This window comes from Carassius gibelio, chromosome A21 (assembly GCF_023724105.1).
Source record: "Carassius gibelio isolate Cgi1373 ecotype wild population from Czech Republic chromosome A21, carGib1.2-hapl.c, whole genome shotgun sequence".
In the NCBI taxonomy this organism is placed as follows: Eukaryota; Metazoa; Chordata; class Actinopteri; order Cypriniformes; family Cyprinidae; genus Carassius; species Carassius gibelio.
The window spans coordinates 18095473-18115090 of record NC_068391.1 but is presented as its reverse complement, the minus strand read 5'-3'; the positions used below and the strand labels follow the sequence as shown (position 1 = coordinate 18115090).

The 19618-nt window shown below is 37.3% G+C and overlaps 1 protein-coding gene and 1 long non-coding RNA gene across 3 annotated transcripts in view; one reads left to right on the top strand and one right to left on the bottom strand.

The window, feature by feature from the left end:
- LOC127942322 (uncharacterized) overlaps positions 1–18716 on the top strand; it is a 29984-nt gene extending 11268 nt beyond the window's left edge. The window contains exons 4-7 of the mRNA XM_052537992.1: positions 2410–2584; positions 4867–5009; positions 10930–11141; positions 17852–18716. Of these exons, the coding sequence (XP_052393952.1) occupies positions 2410–2584; positions 4867–5009; positions 10930–11141; positions 17852–18227 (906 nt within the window). The 3' untranslated portion in view covers positions 18228–18716. The remainder of the gene's footprint in view (positions 1–2409; positions 2585–4866; positions 5010–10929; positions 11142–17851) is intronic.
- LOC127942030 (uncharacterized) lies at positions 5038–10702 on the bottom strand. 2 transcript variants are annotated; one of them, XR_008149246.1, is made up of 4 exons: positions 10445–10702; positions 10098–10135; positions 8342–8463; positions 5038–5731 (listed from the first exon to the last, which is right to left on the bottom strand). It is a non-coding gene; the product is annotated as an uncharacterized LOC127942030 (long non-coding RNA). The 2 variants fall into 2 exon arrangements; XR_008149245.1 differs by lacking the exon at positions 10445–10702 and having other exon boundaries at positions 10098–10354.
- Positions 18717–19618: the final 902 nt, after the last annotated feature.

Here is a 19618-nt window from a genome sequence, read left to right as displayed (position 1 = left end):
GACACTAATGTAAGGATGCCAAAGGGATATGTTAGGTTTGGCAGGAGGCCCCGGCGAAAGCATTCAACTGCCTCTCACCTCGTGTTCCTCCACTGCTCCAGCAAAATGAAAAAAATAGATCATGGTAAACAGATCATCTGTTATATACCTCAAGCAAAACAGTGCGGTGACTCCCTTTTCAATGCCTTTGATGGGGAAAATAACTTTGATTCACTGTATATAACTGAATCCAGTTAGCAAGTTTTCTTGGACTCCATAAGTATTTTAACGTGATAATTTATTGTCAAAGTGTTTCAAGGAGACTATATTTTGGTTAATTTGTAAGTTATGCACTATTTCAATAAGCAATAATTCCAGGGAGAAATTACAATTACATATTTTGACACCAAATTTGGATTGACATACAAAACTGTCACATATTATACTTATATTGTAATAATTATGATTAAGCTGTAATCATGGCCTAACTGCTTAACTGCAACCACATAATTTAGATTGGCTTACAGCTGTATATTATATCCTTATGGACATTACTTTTCATACACTCATCTCTGACCAATAACAGAATCCTTCCCAACTCTAACACTGAAACAATATTTTATTGTGAAGTTTCTTTGAAACTATTTACATAGTGAAAGGCAAAGTACAAACAAACTTGAAACTTGATATAGCACAAATCAATTTCTGGTTGCTTGATATGGTTTCTGCAGAAAGTTACTTAACAGAAGTTTCTGTGTAGCCTGTGATGATATTAAGAATGTTTATTTGATTTAATGTGATAAGCAGTGTTGGGTTAGTTACTCAAAAAAAGTAACCCACTACAAATGACTAATTACTATTTAAAAATTACAGATTGATTATATTACCGTTTCCTGCATTTAAAAGGTAATCAGATTACTAATTACTTTACTTTCAAGTTAGCCTACTTTCAAGTTCATTTTACTTTTCAAGTTATCAGCCCTAAAAATAATAAAAAAAAATACACTACAAAGTGAAACTCACAGTTCTTTCAGTAATTTAATATTGACTGAAAAATTACATATGAAACAACACCTTCAATGATATCTTGCTTTTTTCCTGATAACAGCAAAATAACTTAAACGGTCTACTTTTATTTGTATACTCTCACAATGCCAACAAAACATTGTGCTTTTGTAAAATAAAGTTATAGTGTTATATACATATATTAAGAAAAATAAGTAAATATTTAAAAACTATTCATATGTTTCTTTTAAACCTTTTAATAAAGAAGTAAATGGTGATTCCTTGTCCTGGGTCTCATGAGGTTATCTTGGAGCACTGTTGGGTTATATATCCAACTAATTGAGTCTGAGTTTGAAAATCCCATTAGGTCCATCTAATAGATTTAACATGTGTACTCGCCACCTGATAGCTGGAGGCTACATTACTGTACGATCATATGACTATGGTGCAAATTACACGATGGGAGGGTGGGGGATTATGACGCCCTCCAGAGTAAGTCAAGACTAAAGGTTGGGGTTGGGAGTACATAAACATTTTTAATTCTACATTGGTTAGCTCTGTCTAAATGAAACATATCAGTAATATATAATTTCATGATTAAAAGTGGGTCATATTGCCTTTCGAAGTACATTTATTCATAAGGTGAATGGACATAACATACAGCACAAAATGAAATGTATTTATATAACAAAACTTTAGTTGAAATGTATCATAACCTAAATGTATGTATGTATGTAATTTGCTGTTGTTAAATCTTATGAGAGGACGAGCTGGGCAGTAAGATCAACGGGACTTACTATCATGGATTTTTACATCTCATCAGAAGACAAAACCGGAACTATTAATTTGATAATTTAATATTTAAAGCTATAACTTTAACAATTGTGGAGGTCGGGGCTAGATATCACACTTTTTATGTCATGCATAAAAAAAATGTGTTAGACTAAATACAGTGTGTAGCTTTCAGGAAAATGTAAACAGTAAAAAAAAAATAAAAAAAAAGGAAAACAAAAATTACAGCAGCAAAAATCATCAATAAGGGAACAGAAATTAAATTCAAGTTTCATCAAAAGGATGCATACAAAAATAGCAAACCATTATTTTGCAGAAATAGAAAATGCATATCGACTTTTGACTTAAACCTTATAGTTGGCGAGATACAACCACAGCCCTCGTGTCAACTAGCCCCGGTCTACACTATAGTACGTGCTGTGTGAACTTCGAATAGACGCACGGCGCTGTCGTCTCGCCGGTGGCTGTGATTGGACAGCACCTGCTCACCTCCTTCATCCAAACTGACATGAGTTGGAGGAAATATAGGCAGCATCCATCCCCCCGATCCTCACTACGCGTCTGCGCTACTCCCTCTGCCTCGTGTGTTTCATTCTCTATGGTAATGCTACAGTGATCCGAAGACATTGACAGTTTTACACAGCGTTATCATCATCACGAGACATGCGTGTGCTACTGACTATAGTAGTGTTTATATTGTTTTTGGCGGTGAAGCAAACACACGCGACTGATTCCAGCAGCGCTCATGACACCTCACAAGAGAGATCCCTGAACATCCAGAAGAGGAGACTCTCTCCGCAGAACACAGGTAGGTTGGTTGGAATAGGGCTTTTGCGCAGTGCATGCACAGAAATTCAAGAACAGCTCGTAAATGCCTGGAGCTGTTTAAACTGCTTGCATTAAAGCTGCATCAAACTTTTAGATGTTCTATCAAACAACTTATCTAGATTATGTCATCCCGGATTTCACAACATTAAAATGCATGTTCTAAAATGTTAATTTATTTTTCATTGCTATACATTTGGACCGTTGCGACGTTTTGGCCCTCATTACCACGTCAAAACTGGTAGCTACATATAATAATAATGAGCTATTCTGACTTAAAAGCTGTGTATAGCCTAATCAGAATAACCCTTAACTGTATTTAAAGATCCCATGAAATGAAAGTTTTTTGGGTGTTAGCATCAATATGTAAGTATTAAGGTTGTCCTACAAAACAGTTACAAAATTCGCATTTAGAAAATAAAAGCATTCAAAGCTTACAGTTTGTCACTTCCACCAAAACGGCTCAACGATAATTTATACACACACAAATGAACTGGCTGTAACAATATGGGAATATGGCAAGATTGAGCCAGAAGTTTCAAGGTTGAAATCAGATTGATTAACCTCTGATAAATCATTCCTGATTCTTTCTGTTAAATTTTAAAGTTGTGTGCAACAAAATGTTTTTCTATGTTTTCAGGTTTGACTGTAGCTAGTAATAATAATGGAAAAACTGTAATATCAAAGCAAAATGTAAAATAAATAAAATTTAAATCTTTACAAAAAGTTGTCTTTGAGAATGTCTAAATATATATCCAAATCCACAACTTAAGAAAAATAAGTAAATATGTCTAAAACCAACTTGAATTGAAAAGTACCGAATGTAAAAAATATTTTAAAAATTGCATAACGTTTTAATTAGTAACATGAAATTCTCTCAAAATACAAAACAACAAAAATATATATTAAAAAAATAACAAATGAACTTATCTAAATGCTCTACTAAGTGACCTAGCTGCAGTTGTCAAAAGCTTTTTAATATTTACTGCCATAAAGCTGAAAATTACACATGGTGCACCTACATTTAGAACACTGCATTTCAAACCATACCAAAGTCCACATAGAGATACAGTTTTCACAAAGCTCTATCCTGCAAACATATCAGACATGGAACATTTAGATTATTTTGAATGTTCTCAATTGCAGTCTTTTAAACAATGTCCATGTTATCCATTGTCCCTTATAGTTGTTGAATTATTTTATAATCATATTTTATACAACTGTTTGTTTAGAATTTAAATACAAATCATTTTAAACAATATTAATATGAATATAATTCATACAAATTGTTTACCACTCAGATGCATTGGACAGACAATGTAAAAATGCTACAGTAAAAACCTGATAATCAGTTACCTTACCATATATGGTAGAAAAACTGTAAATGGATAAACATCGCATGTCATTTTACTGTAAAATAATGTCAAGTATTTTACAACTAAAAACTATACAGTGTAGAAATAATTTAGTTTCTTTTTATTTTTGTAATAAGTAATGTACATTAGCTTGTTTTGTGTTACATTATCTGTTGTTTAAGGTTTGTATATGGCATTATTTTGCCCTGATGGTGTTTTGCATGACCCGAGCACTAGTATTAGCCATGTTTTATAGATAGGCCACTTACAATTAACTCATCATGTGGCTTACTATTGTGCCACATGTATTCTTATAGTGTTTATGAGTTAGGTAAGAAAAACTAATTTTGATAGTTAAATTAGGTATGATATTGTAAAATGTACAGGCATCCCTAAAAGCCTGTATATGATAGGTAAAAACTGATAGCCTGAATGCACTGTAAGTCGCTTTGGATATAAGCGTCTGCTAAATGCATAAATTTAACTTTAATTTTAATTTAAAAGCCAGAAACAGTGTCACAGAGTACTTTTACAGTAAATTGCTATATTCACAGTGTTACTATAGCAAGGACAATGTGTAATTGTGAATGTAAAAACTGTAATGTGATGTAGGGAAGTCGTGGCCTAGTGGTTAGAGAGTTTGACTCCTAACACTAAGGTCGTGGGTTTGAATCTCGGGCCGGCAATACCACGACTTAGGTGCCCTTGAGCAAGGCACCAAACCCCCAACTGCTCCCTGGGTGCTGCAGCATAAATGGCTGCCCACTGCTCCGGGTGTGTGTTCACTGCTCTGTGTGTGTGCACTTTGGATGGGTTAAATGCAGAGCATGAATTCTGAGTGTGGGTCACCATACTTGGCTGTATGTCACGTCACTCACTCAATGTTCTCTCTCCGTTGACCATTCTCCAGCCGAGATTCAGCAGTGTCTGGTGAACGCAGGTGATGTGGGCTGCGGGATGTTTGAGTGCTTTAACAACAACTCCTGCGAGATCCGCGGACTACATGACATCTGCATGACGTTCCTCCACAACGCTGGCAAATTTGACTCCCAGGTAGGATCCTGACTGCTTCACCTATGTACACTGTTAATTATTTGACTGTAAATTTACAATAAATTGCAGGTTAATAATTGCATGACTTTCACAGTAAGTTACTGTAACATTTTTACAGTAAATTATTGTGAAATGACAGCTGTATACTGTGACTTCACAGTAATTCTGACATTGCATTACTGTGATTTAGCGGTAAGCTGCTGTAGAATTAATGTATTTAACTGTGAAATTACAGTTGGTGTCTATGTATTACTGTAATTTAACAGTAAGCAGCTGTAGAATTCATGTATTTAACTGTGAAATTAGTGTCTATTATTGTAATTTAGCAGCAAGCAGATGTAGAATTAATGTATTTAACTGTGAAATTAGTCTATCTATTACTGTAATTTAGCAGTAAGCAGCTGTAGAATTACTGTACATAACTGTGAATGTCTATTACTGTGATTTAGCATAAATGATGGACCAAACAAAACTGATAAAAACAGTGACATAACTTTTATTTTTTAGAAGTAAAATACAATTTAATTACATGAATAAAACACTGGGCAACAGGGATTGACACTGGGTAACAGGAATGTGTGTCAAAAGAGAAAGAAGGAGACAGAGAAGAGAGAGTGAGGGAGAGAGATGTAAAAAAATACAAAAAGGTGGGAATAGAGAGGGTCGCAGGTGTCTCGCTCCTTCCCTCGCAGCTGGCACCTGCATAGTGTGGGTTCTATCCACTATATACAAAAGATAAGAAAGACAAAAAGTTTAAGTTATTCTGTGGTGGACTGACTCCCTGTAAGTATGGTGCTCGCATTGTAACACTAATCCTAAAATGTCTACAATTTAAGTAATTTCAACTTTTAAAAAAAATGTGAATAGTACTCTCAATTAATATTAAATCAACAAACCAGGACTCTAATCACTCCTGTTACTTTTACCCAGTCCTATTATTTTTCACGTGAGTAACAGGACTGAAAGTAACATGATTGAGGTTAAAAGGTTAGTTCACCCAAAAATGAAAATTCTGTCAGTAATTACAGAGCACAAATTAAGATATTTTTGATGAAATCTGAGAGCTGGATCACTCCTCCATCGGCTTCTAAGGGTTTGAAACTTGCTGGCCCAGAAAAATGTATTAAAGACATCTTTAATATAGTCCAAGTGACTCCAGTAGCTCAATCTTAAGTTTATAAAGCGACGAGAATACTTTGTGCGTAAAAAAAAAAAAAAAAAAAACTTTATTCCACAATTCATTTCCTTCTCTGTGGGCCTTGAGTTTTTTCATGTAGTATAACAGCGTAGCGCTTCTGTGTTATACGTCACACGTAGGCTCACTATTGGCCGACGCTGGTCATGTGTGTGATGCATGTGACGTGTAACACAGAAGCGCTACGCTGTTATACTACATGAATTCACCCGAGGCCCAGAGAGAAGGAAATGAATAGTGGAATAAAGTCATTATTTTTGGGGGGGTTTTGCGCACAAAAAGTATTCTCGTTGCTTGGTAAACGTAAGATTGAGCCACTGTAGTCACTTGGACTATATTAATGATGTTTTTAATACATTTTCTGGGCCAGCAAGTTTCAATCCCTTAGAAGCCTATGGAGGAGTGAGACAGCTCTCAGATTTAATCAAAAATATTTTAATTTGTGTTCCGAAGATGAGAGAAGGTCTTACGGGGTTGGAACAACATGAGGGTGAGTAATTACTGACAGAATTTTCATTTTTGGGTGAACTAACCCTTTAAGCAAAAATTGCATGCTAAATTGCATAGTAATTCAACACAGTAGCAAGTAATGTAAATTTACACTTAAAACTATTGTAAAGTACTGTAAATTTGACGTTTTTTAGACGTCAAGGCATGTTAAAATCAAATAAACGTAAAAACAATTAATTTTACACATTTATTTTGCAGTCTGTCTAAACTCTACGTTGAATCAGGAGACACTATAGAATACATTAAAGGGATAGTTCACCCCAAAAATCTTTGGAACACAAATTAAGATATTTTAAGAAATCCGAGAGCTTTCTGTATCCTCCATGGACAGCAATTATTTTACTTTCAAGGCCCGGAAAGATTGTTAAAATAGTCCATATGTATACAGTGGTTAAACCTTAATGTTATGAAGCGACGAGAATACTTTTACTGCGCAGAAACAAAACAAAACAAAATAGAATACCGACTTTATTCAACATTTTTCCTTTCTGTGCCAGTATCCGATGCTGTTCACGTGATGTGTTCTCGATCATGCATGTGATTGCATTGGGCACAAAAAGTATTCTCGTCGCATCATAACATTGAGGTTGAACCACTGTAGTCACATGGACTATTTTAACGATGGTTTTACTACCTTTCTCGGACTTGAAAATGGTTATAACATAGTAGTCTATAGGTGGGATCAGAAAGCTCTCATATTGCTTAAAGTTTTCTTAATTTGTGTAGAACAAAATTCTTGTGTTTGGAACATCGTGAGGGGATGTAATTAATGACAGATTTTTCAATTTTGGGTGAACTAACCCTTTAATAGCTTCAGTAAACTTCTTACTGCATAACTACATCTAGCTTAAAGGAACACGCCGACTTTTTGGGACTTTAGCTTATTCACCGTATCCCCCAGAGTTAGATAAGTCCATACATACCCTTCTCATCTCCTTGAGTGCCTCTGTTTGACGCACCCAAAGCTAGCCTAGCTTAGCACAAAGACTGGAGGTAAACAGCTCCAGCTAGCATACTGCTCTCAATAAGTGACAAAATAACGCCAACATTTTCCTATTTACATGTTGTGATTTGTATAGTCACAGTGTGTACAAATAACAAGGTCATATGAGACACAACCATCTTCTAACTGTATACATACTGGGAACTATATTCTCAGAAGGCGAAGCACTGCTACTTCTTTGGAGTGATTTACTCCAATTCTGAGCAAACTCTCTGCTCCTCACCACAGGGCTTCTCAGGTGCTGTGAGAAAATCACTCCCCAAGTAGCAGTGCTTCGCCTTCTGAGAATATAGTTCCCAGTATGTATACGGTTAGAAGATGGTTAGAGTCACTGTGACTATACAAATCACAACATGTAAATAGGAAAATGTTGGCGTTATTTTGTCACTTATTGGGAGCAGTATGCTAGCTGGAGCCGTTTACCTCCAGTCTTTGTGCTAAGCTAGGCTAGCGGTGGGTGCCTCAGACAGACTTACGGCAAGCACGGAGATGAGAAGGGTATGCATAGACTTATCTAACTCTGGGGGATACGGGGAATAAGATAAAGTCACAAAAAGTCAGCATGTTCCTTTAACACAGATACTGTGTTTCATTAGTCCGTTCTTAAATTGGAACACAGCTTACATTAGATTGACATCCATTCGAAGTCAATGAGCTTCCTGATAAGAGTGCAGACTTGCTGGTTCATGTGACCTCTCTGCCTCTTAGATTTTGTGCCCGTCTCTGGGTTGATGCCCAAGAAGCACCTACAAACAAAAAGAAGAAACCTGTTAGTTTAATTCGTGTGATGAAAAAGGTGTCAGTTCCCAGTCACCACCTTCAGTGGGTGACTGCTTTTGCAGTACAGAGTCAAACTAAAGTTAGCTCAGTTTAAACAAAGGTGTAATTCAGGTGTAAGTACTGTAATTCAGAAAAAAAAATGCATGGAACTGAACTGAAAAACATTTCCATCACAAACACAGTCAAGAATAGACCTTCACCAAAGTAGAGGTGTGTGATTTACCTAGGCAAAGCATTCACACACAACAATTTAAATAATTTACATGTTCCGTTTGCAGAGGATGGGGTAAGAGCCTGTTGCCTGTCCATCTCCCTATGGCTGTTTCTACTTGTACTCTTCCTCCTAGAATTATTACCCGTTCACAGATGATGTGATAAACATTTCATTTCTTATATCTTTTTCACAATAAAGCACCCAGTTTTCTAGTTGTTTCTGACTTTTTTAAGCTTTGTCTCTGGTCTAATCTGGTCTGGTCTCCAGCACAGACACACAAATTAAGGCCCCGTCCACACTACTGCGTTTTCGTTTAGAAACGGAGAATTAAAACGAATATCTCCGTCCACACCAGCGTTTTAGCTGCGTATAATGCTGTGTTCACACCAAACGCGAATAGAGCGTCTGGCGCGAATGATTTCAATGTTAAGTCAATGCAAAGGCGCGTTTACGCGCGTCTGGAGGTCTCGCGGCGCGAATGGGGCGTTAAGCGCGGCGCGGAAGACGCGAATTGACGCGCGAATGGTGCTTTTTGTGCATTTAGCGTTTGACACGAATTCGCGTCTGCCGCCCGAGTTTGAAAAATTTGAACTTTGGCGTCAATTCGCGCCGCGTTAACCAATCAGGAGCCTGATAGGAGTCACTCATTCAACAGTATGTTCCTGCAGCCTCCGGTTGTGCAGGAATACCCTTCTCCACTCATTCAACAAGGAGGAACGACAGATGTTGTCAGTGAGCAGTCAACCGGAGCTATATGACAAAAGTTCATATTTCTATAGAGACAGGAATAAAAATGACCTATATATATATGTTATATATGTTAATATATAACATATTAATAGATAAATTGAATATAGGCCAAAGATAAGAAACGTTTCATTTTACCCCAAACGAATTATATTTTATCTTGAACCACTAAAGACATATCAGAGCCAGCGGCAAATGTCAGAAGATCTAGCCGAGGTAAGGCTACTCTCGGCGGATACATGATGACGGAGATCCCGCTGATCGCATGGAGCTCATCTCCGAGATCGGCGAAACACATTTTTTAAATAGACGCTGTCATTATAAATAAACCGCATATTTGAGTTTAAAACAACTACATTCTCGCCTGAAATACTTTTAAAAATACATTTCATGGCACAATAACAGTAATATTTTGAAAATTATCCGAATAAAAATGGCGGTTGAAAATGCTGCGTGAACTCAGCTGGATGAAGCCTCCCATTCATTTTTCTGTTGACGAGAAAGACAACGGTTGCTCCGTTTCACACACACAGCAGGGAAGAAAATTATAAAGTTACTAATTTGCCCAACTCCACAAACACCATAATTTATCTAGTTGATAATAACTGTCATAATACCCACATTAAGGCCACATCTTACCTTATAACTTTATTTATCGTCGGTCAATGTAGAAAATGCTGTGGTAAAAGAGAGAACGCTGTTAGAGTAACTAAGATAAGCTTTAAGTAAAGCTAAAGTTAAATGTTCGACGGTGTATCTAATCAGACATCTCACAGTTAACTTAATACGGTATAATTAACACTACAACCAACTTCTTTTCATTCAAATTTGCGCGCTTAAACTTCGATGCAAGTCTGCTCCAACTAAGTTACAAAAACATGACAACAGAACCTACAACTAACGCTAATTTGGTTCATACTTTTAAATTACATGCACTATCATATAAAAAACATCAAATTGATAAAGTTTGACATTTAAACACTTACCGCTGTCTGAATCCACCGAATGAGACCACGTAGATCAGAGAGCTCTGATGACGCTGCCGCAGTTGCCACTCAAAAAAGACGGCATTCACAGTAGTTTCTTGTAAAAGCCCCGCGCCTGCATTATTTTCACAGTAAAAGTCTAAATACGGTATTATATTGTGAATTATCACAGTTAAAGCCTGTGAAGTGGTAATAATGTAATTAACTGTGAAATATTACAGTTATATCTTGTGAAATCCTGGAAAAATTTTACAGTGTACTTAAATCACAGTGTGCACAACATGAATGCATTTAACATTTAGTCTGGGGTTGGGTTGGCATCTTGAATGCTTTGCACTGCAATCTACAGCACCTCGTCATGGAGTTTGCTCGCTATGTCCATATCATTAGACATGCTTGAGCTGAAATTAACTTAGTCAGCATTTTGCCATTAACTGCATGTGCTAACAACTCTGGCTTGATGAACGACTTGTGCATCACCTCAGGGAAAATCTTTCATCAAAGATGCGCTGAAATGCATGGCCCACGGACTTCGCCACAAGCTCAGTTGCGTCAGCCGCAAGTGTCTGGCCGTGAAAGAGATGGTGTTCCAGCTGCAGCGCGAATGTTACGTCAAACACAACCTCTGCTCTGCTGTGAGGGAGAACATAAACGTCATGGTGGAGATGATCCACTTCAAGGACCTATTTCCTAAAGGGTGAGTCCTTCAATATAGGGGTGTGCGATATTAACAAAAAAATTATATCCTGATATTTTCTGGGATTTTGTCAAAAGCAATAATTCGATTTTACTGAGTGTGTTTTTATGCTTGTTCATGGGCTGCTTTAGGCTTTTCACATTCTCATATTCTGTGCAATGTTAAATTTACAGCAGAAACTGACAGAATAAAAAAAATATTCATTAAGGAGTGATATGTATTTTCTACTTTAAACTGATTTGCAGGGGTATTTCCACCTATATAGGAGCATATTTTGAGACGTGTGACTCATCTTTTACATTTAATCAATAAATTCAATTAGAATAAAATACTTTAGTGTGTTACCATTAAACAAAATCTTTTTTGCACTGACGTGCACAGAAGCTGCATCTAAAGCAGCATTAAGATGCATTTACACTGAAGTTACCATTGCATAAAAATACTATGAGATTAATGCTTTAAAAATAATTTTGTAAGAATATGAAAAAAAAAAATATGATACTTTAAATATGAAACTAAAACTGCCCTTAATGAGTGAGGTATTGAGTCATTCACTCAACTGATTTGTTCAAGCAGATGATTCATTCAGGAACACAGCATGTGAATCATTGATTTGTTCAAAAATGCTGATTCATTCAGGAATGAAACACCTCAGAGATTCACAACAGTACTGCTGTAGCTAGGTTTGGAACCATTTCTATTAGCGATATAGTGCAACAACAACAACAAAAAATCACCTTTATTTTATAGTGCTTTATACAATATAGACTGTGTAAAAGCAGCTTCAAGTCAGTTCAGTGTTGGTTCTGTTCAGATAGGGCTGCAATAAAATTCAATATAAAATCAATGTCACATTTAAAATTGGGATATTATTAGAGAAAAAACAACATGCTTACACTTAATTTACCAAAACACATTTGCATAAAAATGTCAGCTTCCACATTGTTCAAACAACAATTTAGATATTATAGTTGATGATACATATCCACTCCCACTTCAATATCACATGCACCAAATCTTTGGAAGAATAACCAAGTAAAAGCCCTTCCACACCAAGGACAATTATTATAAATTACTATGACTATAAACTATACTCTATGCGATAACTACAAACCTGATTTCTAAAAAAAAGTTTGGACACTGTACAAATTGTGAATAAAAACAGAATGCAATAATGTGGAAGTTTCAAATTTCAGTATTTTATTCAGAATATAACCTAGATGACATATCAAATGTTTAAACTGAGAAAATGTATAATTTTAAAGGAAAAATAAGTTGATTTTAAATTTCATGGCATCAACACATCTCAAAAAAGTTGGGACAAGGCCATGTTTACCACTTTGTGGCATCTCCTCTTCTTTTTATAACAGTCTGCAAACGTCTGGGGACTGAGGAGAAAAGTTTCTCAAATTTAGGAATAGGAATGTTGTCCCATTCCTGTCTAATACAGGCTTCTAGTTCCTCAACTCTCTTACGTCTTCTTTGTCGCATCTTCCTCTTTATGATGCGCCAAATGTTTTCTGGATGCAAGGTCTTCCCCTGAAAGAGACTAGATCTGGATGGAGCATATGTTGTACTAGAACTTGGATATACCTTTCAGCATTGATGGTGCCTTTCCAGATGTGTAAGCTACCCATGCCACATGCACTCATGCGACCCCATACCATCAGAGAAGCAGGCTTCTGAACTGAGTGCTGATAACAGCTTGGGTTGCCCTTGTCCTCTTTAATCCGGATGACATGGCGACCCAGTTTTCCAAAAAGAATTTCAAATTTTGATTTGGCTGACCACAGAACAGTTTTCCACTTTGCCACAGTTAATTTTAAATGAGCCTTGGCCCAGAGAAAACACCTGTGGTTCTGGATAATGTTTAGATATGGCTTCTTTTTTGACCTATGGAGTTTTAGCCAGCAATGGTGAATGGCACGGTGGATTGTGTTCACCAACAATGTTTTGTGGAAGTATTCCTGAGCCAATGCTGTGCTTTCCATTACAGTATCATTCCTGTATGTGATGCAGTGCCATCTAAGGGCCTGAAGATCACAGGCATCCAGTATGGTTTTCCGACCTTGACCCTTACGCAGAGATTGTTCCAGATTCTCTGAATCTTTGGATGATATTATGCACTGTAGATGATGTTAACTTTAAACTCTTTGTGTTAATTTCTGAGAGACTCCTTTCTGATATTGCTCCACTATTTTTCGCCGCAGCATTGGGGGAATTGGTGATCCTCTGCCCATATTGACTTCTGAAAGACACTGACACTCTGAGAGACTCTTTTTATACTCAATCATGTTGCCAATTGACCTAATAAGTTACAACTTGGTCCTCCAGCTGTTCCTTATATGTACATTTAACTTTTCCGGCCTCTTATTACTACCTGTCCCAACTTTTTTGGAATGTGTAGTTCTCATGAAATCCAAAATGAGCCAATATTTGGCATGACATATCAAAATGTCTCACTTTCAACATTTGCAATGTTATCTATATTCTATTATGAATAAACTATAAGTTTATGAGATTTGTAAATTATTCCATTCCTTTTTTACTCACAATTTGTACAGTGTCCCAACTTTTTTGGAATCGGGTTTGTATATCAGTGTACACACAGCATGATAATATTATGTTTGTTTATTATAAGCATGGATTGCAGCTTTGTTGTGTACAGCTTTAAAGGTGCTGTATACAGTATTGTTCAAAATAATAGCAGTACAATGTGACTAACCAGAATAATCAAGGTTTTTCGTATATTTTTTTATTGCTACGTGGCAAACAAGTTACCAGTAGGTTCAGTAGATTCTCAGAAAACAAATGAGACCCAGCATTCATGATATGCACGCTCTTAAGGCTGTGCAATTGGGCAATTAGTTGAATTAGTTGAAAGGGGTGTGTTCAAAAAAATAGCAGTGTGGCATTCAATCACTGAGGTCATCAATTTTGTGAAGAAACAGGTGTGAATCAGGTGGCCCCTATTTAAGGATGAAGCCAACACTTGTTGAACATGCATTTGAAAGCTGAGGAAAATGGGTCGTTCAAGACATTGTTCAGAAGAACAGCGTACTTTGATTAAAAAGTTGATTAGAGAGGGGAAAACCTATAAAGAGGTGCAAAAAATGATAGGCTGTTCAGCTAAAATGATCTCCAATGCCTTAAAATGGAGAGCAAAACCAGAGAGACGTGGAAGAAAACGGAAGACAACCATCAAAATGGATAGAAGAATAACCAGAATGGCAAAGGCTCAGCCAATGATCACCTCCAGGATGATCAAAGACAGTCTGGAGTTACCTGTAAGTACTGTGACAGTTAGAAGACGTCTGTGTGAAGCTAATCTATTTTCAAGAATCCCCCGCAAAGTCCCTCTGTTAAAAAAAAGGCATGTGCAGAAGAGGTTACAATTTGCCAAAGAACACATCAACTGGCCTAAAGAGAAATGGAGGAACATTTTGTGGACTGATGAGAGTAAAATTGTTCTTTTTGGGTCCAAGGGCCACAGGCAGTTTGTGATATGGGCATGTTTCTCCTACTATGGTGTTGGGCATATTTATCGCATACCAGGGATCATGGATCAGTTTGCATATGTTAAAATACTTGAAGAGGTCATGTTGCCCTATGCTGAAGAGGACATGCCCTTGAAATGGTTGTTTCAACAAGACAATGACCCAAAACACACTAGTAAACGGGCAAAGTCTTGGTTCCAAACCAACAAAATTAATGTTATGGAGTGGCCAGCCCAATCTCCAGACCTTAATCCAATTGAGAACTTGTGGGGTGATATCAAAAATGCTGTTTCTGAAGCAAAACCAAGAAATGTGAATGAATTGTGGAATGTTGTTAAAGAATCATGGAGTGGAATAACAGCTGAGAGGTGCCACAAGTTGGTTGACTCCATGCCACACAGATGTCAAGCAGTTTTTAAAAACTGTGGTCATACAACTAAATATTAGTTTAGTGATTCACAGGATTGCTAAATCCCAGAAAAAAAAAATGTTTGTACAAAATAGTTTTGAGTTTGTACAGTCAAAGGTAGACACTGCTATTTTTTTGAACACACCCCTTTCAACTAATTGCCCAATTGCACAGCCTTAAGAGCGTGCATATCATGAATGCTGGGTCTTGTTTGTTTTCTGACAATCTACTGAACCTACTGGTAACTTGTTTGCCACGTAGCAATAAAAAATATACTAAAAACCTTGATTATTCTGGTTAGTCACATTGTACTGCTATTATTTTGAACAATACTGTATATATATATATTTTTTTACTTTACTAAAGCATAAATAGACCAAAATATGCTTGCAGATTTTAAGGGAAACATGCTGAGTTCACGTACTTGTTTCTTTGAAAACAGTGCTACAGCCAGTTATTCTATTTTGAAACGTGTGTTCTGTGTCAGAATGCCTGTTTTTGTTTTGGTCTGTGTGACTCAGCCCACTGCCCAAAAAACAAAGAGATTGGAGATTCTACCTGACCTAAAGATAATCGCCATCCATCGAAAAAGCCCTATGACTAGAGGAATATTAAAGCAACACTATGTAGTTTTTTTTACCTTTAAATAATGTCTCTAAAATTATTTCAGTGGTAGAACACCTATTGACTGGATGAATTCTACCTCCACTGCTACCTGAGCAGCCTCCTAGCTGCTAGAACCACACTCTGTAAGTTTTGTGTTTGGGTCGGTTCAGTCAGCTTAGTCAACAAATTCACATGTATTGCGTTTCCCACGGGCAAGCCTAGACAAAAAATCAGCTCATCAACTTCCATTGTCAATTGCTCTGGTTCCCGTTGCAAGTTCTCAATCTGGCCACCCACGTGACCATCTAGTCTGAGGAGGAGAGGGAAAGAGAAAAATGCTCTGTAGTATTTTGAATTTGGACCGCAATACCCATTTCAACCACTAGTTGTCAATATCACATAATGCACCTTTAAAGGGTTAGTTCACCCCAAAATAAATATTATATCATTAAAGGGGGGGTGAAATGCTCGTTTTCACTCAATATCCTGTTAATCTTGAGTACCTATAGAGTAGTACTGCATCCTTCATAACTCCAAAAAGTCTTTAGTTTTATTATATTCATAAGAGAAAGATAGTCTGTACCGATTTTTCCCGGAAAAACAAGAGCGTCTGGAGGTGTGACGTGTGGGCGGAGCTAAAGAATCACGAGCGCGAGTAAGCTTTTGCGTTGAGGAAGCTGTGACATTACCGTGAGGACAAAACCAACCAAAACAAACCTTGGCTTACAGTCAGATTCAGCGTATATTTATGATCCAGAATCAGATCCAGAGGCTGAAATTTAACAAGAGCAGCAGCAACAACAGCGTCTCTATGTGGTATGTACTGAAACTGTATATATATTTGCTTAGCAGTTTTGGAAAATGACTAAGTTCCACTTTGTCGTCTTTTTTTTTTTTTAAGCTGTACATGTGGAAAGTGCATCGCATGTTGTTTACTTGATGTGCTTACGCGCCGATAGCTAAGTTAACAACACAGAGATATTTTAAGCCGTTTTACTCACCACCTGCGGTTCCAACACACGATCGTGACCCTTTTTCGTTGGGACTGCATTATCCTTAAGAAATAAACGATACGCAAATCCGGTGTCAAACTGGGCCTTGTTTGTAAAACAAGCATCTTCGAAATGCAGGGAACAAACAAAAACACTTGCACAACTCCGTTGATGCTCTGTAGAAATAAACTCCATCCACTGGTCCCTTAATGCTGTTTCTCTTTAGGTAATCTGTGCAGGGTTGTCTTGCCCTGGCAAACAAAAACACATTCCTTTTGTGACATTTCGCGACGCTCTCGCTCTGATCAGTGAATGTCTGTGCTCTCAGTGCTCCGCTATACGGGAGCGCGCGCTCTTCCGGCAGAAGTGCCTCAGGACCCATATAAGGAAATTCCGCTCCATCTAACGTCACACAGAGCCATACTCGAAAAAAACTTTCTGAAACTTGAGACAAACCGGAAGGAGTATTTCTGTTCCAAAAATACTCCTTCCGGTTTGTCACAAGTTTCGGAAATTTTTTTTCGAGTATGGCTCTGTGTGACATACAACTTAATTTTTGAAACTTTGTCCATGTTTAGCATGGGAATCCAACTCTTTAACAGTGTAAAAAACTCAGTATGCATGAAATAGCATTTCACCCCCCCTTTAATGACTCAAAAATATATTTTGGTCCAAAAATAATGACTTTATTCAGCATTGTCTTGAACGCATGCACAACAGACCCGGAAGAGAAGACAATGCTGAAAAAAGCATAATTTTTGTTATTTTTGGACCAAAATGTATTTTTGATGCTTCAACAAATTCTAACTGACCCTCTGATGTCACATGAACTACTTTGATGATGTGTTTATTACCTTTCTGGACATGGACAGTATACCGTGCATAGATTTTCAATCGAGGGACAGAAAGCTCTCAAACTAAATCTAAAATATTTTAAACTGTGTTCCAAAGATGAACGGAGGTCTTACAGGTTTGGAACGATATGAGGGTGAATATATGAGGTGAAAATATTTTTTAAAGTGATTCCAATGATATTGTTGAAGTTATCATTATTTTTGTGGTGTGACTTTACTCTTCTTTTAAATCTAGATTTTTTTTTTAGCACTCTTTACCATATCTTTATTATTATAGTTATCGTTCTTGGTGTAAATAGGATTTAGCTGTGGTTTTACTTTCCTAACCGTCTCCTCTCCTTCACTAAAAAAGGCCCCATGTGGAGTTAGTAAACATCCTGTTGGCATGTGGCGAGGAGGTGCGCGTTGCCATCGCCCGCCGAATACGAACTCAGTGTGAGCAGAACTGGGGAGCTCTGTGCAGGAGTCTGAGTCTCTGTGCCCTCGGAAAGGTGGAGAACCAGGCCATTTCCACCCTCACCCCTGTACCAGACATCACCACCCCCTCAGGAGCCAGCGGCAACTCCCTTCCTCCCGCGAGCCCGCTTCTCCCTGAGGCTGATGGGGAAACGGTCTGGACACTCACAGCAAGAGATGAAGATGAAAATCAGTCCTCAGGTCCTCACCAAAATGCCTCTGATGCCGAAAAAGAGCTGAAGAGGTCTCTGAATGCCACCAAAAGGAGGTGAAGGGTAAAAGATTCTCAGTGCCTTCAGCCCACACATCCAAAAAGGCTCGTTCAGCACTCTCCTTCCCTGCCTCGCTCAAGGACAAATCAGCTGCAGTCTCCAGTGCTTCTATGAGAGCACGAGCGATGACAGGGTATTTCAATGTGATGTTACATTTAGAGCTGCCATCGTCACTGTGTTTGATTTGTAGGTCATTCTGTGAGAACGTGGACTGGTACAATATTCGATAGTCTCAAAAATTGCACAATATTTCAGTGGCGTTTCATGCATTTGTAGATTGTGGACTAAGTGCATTCCTCAGACTGCAGACTCTTCAGAACGCTTAGAGGGAGTCTGTCAGGCTGCAATTCTGTGAACAGCATTATTACAAAAACTGGGCCTTGTGTTTTGTGATGACATCATTCCATCTGCTCAGTATTTGTCTGCTTTGAAGCGAGGCCATTTAGGTGAACATTACGAAAACACGTCTGGGTCACATCTCACCCCAAAAGAAAAAAAAAAAGAAATATATATTAATAAATGGAATGTTCTTTAAAAAACAGTATTTAAACATTGCATTACACTTCTGTTCTAAAGTTTGGGTCAGTATACTTAAAACAATATAATTAATATAATGAATACTTTTATTTAACAAGCCTGTGACAGCCAAGATATTTATAATGTTACAAAAAGTTTCTTTCAAAGGAATCCTGCTCTTTTGAACTTTCTGATCATCAGTATTAAGTTATTCTTTAAGGAATGGAAAGTTTCAAATAACAGCATTTAGTTTCAAATGTCGAATTTTGAAATGTCTTTACTGTCCCCGCTGAATAAAAGTATTCATTTCTTTTGAATTTTACAGTATTTTCCGGACTACAAGTCACACTTTTTTTCGTAGTTTGGCTTTTCCTGTGACTTATAGCCAGGTGCGACTGTTTTATCAAAATTAATTTGACATGAACCGAGAGACATGAACCAAGAGAAAACATTACCGTCTCCAGCCGCGAGAGGGCGCTCTATGCTGCTCTGTGCTCCTGTAGCCTACACAGAAGACATAGAGCGCCCTCTCGCGGATGTAGACGGTAATGCTTTCTCTTGGTTCTAAATAAATGTGAACCAATTCCAGTGCGACTTAGATTTTTTTTTCTCATCATGACGTATTTTTGGACTAATGCGACTTATACTCAGGTGCGACTTATAGTCCGAAAAATACGGCATATGTTTCAGTGGTAGTGTATTATGGCTTCCACAAAAATATTAAGCAGCAAAAGTTGTTTTCAACATTGATAATGATAAGAAATGTTTCTTGAGCAGTAAATCAGCATACTGTATTAGAATGACTTCTGAAGGATCATGCGAAAATTCATCTTTACATCACAGGAATTTCTTTTGAAAGTATAGTAAACAGTTCT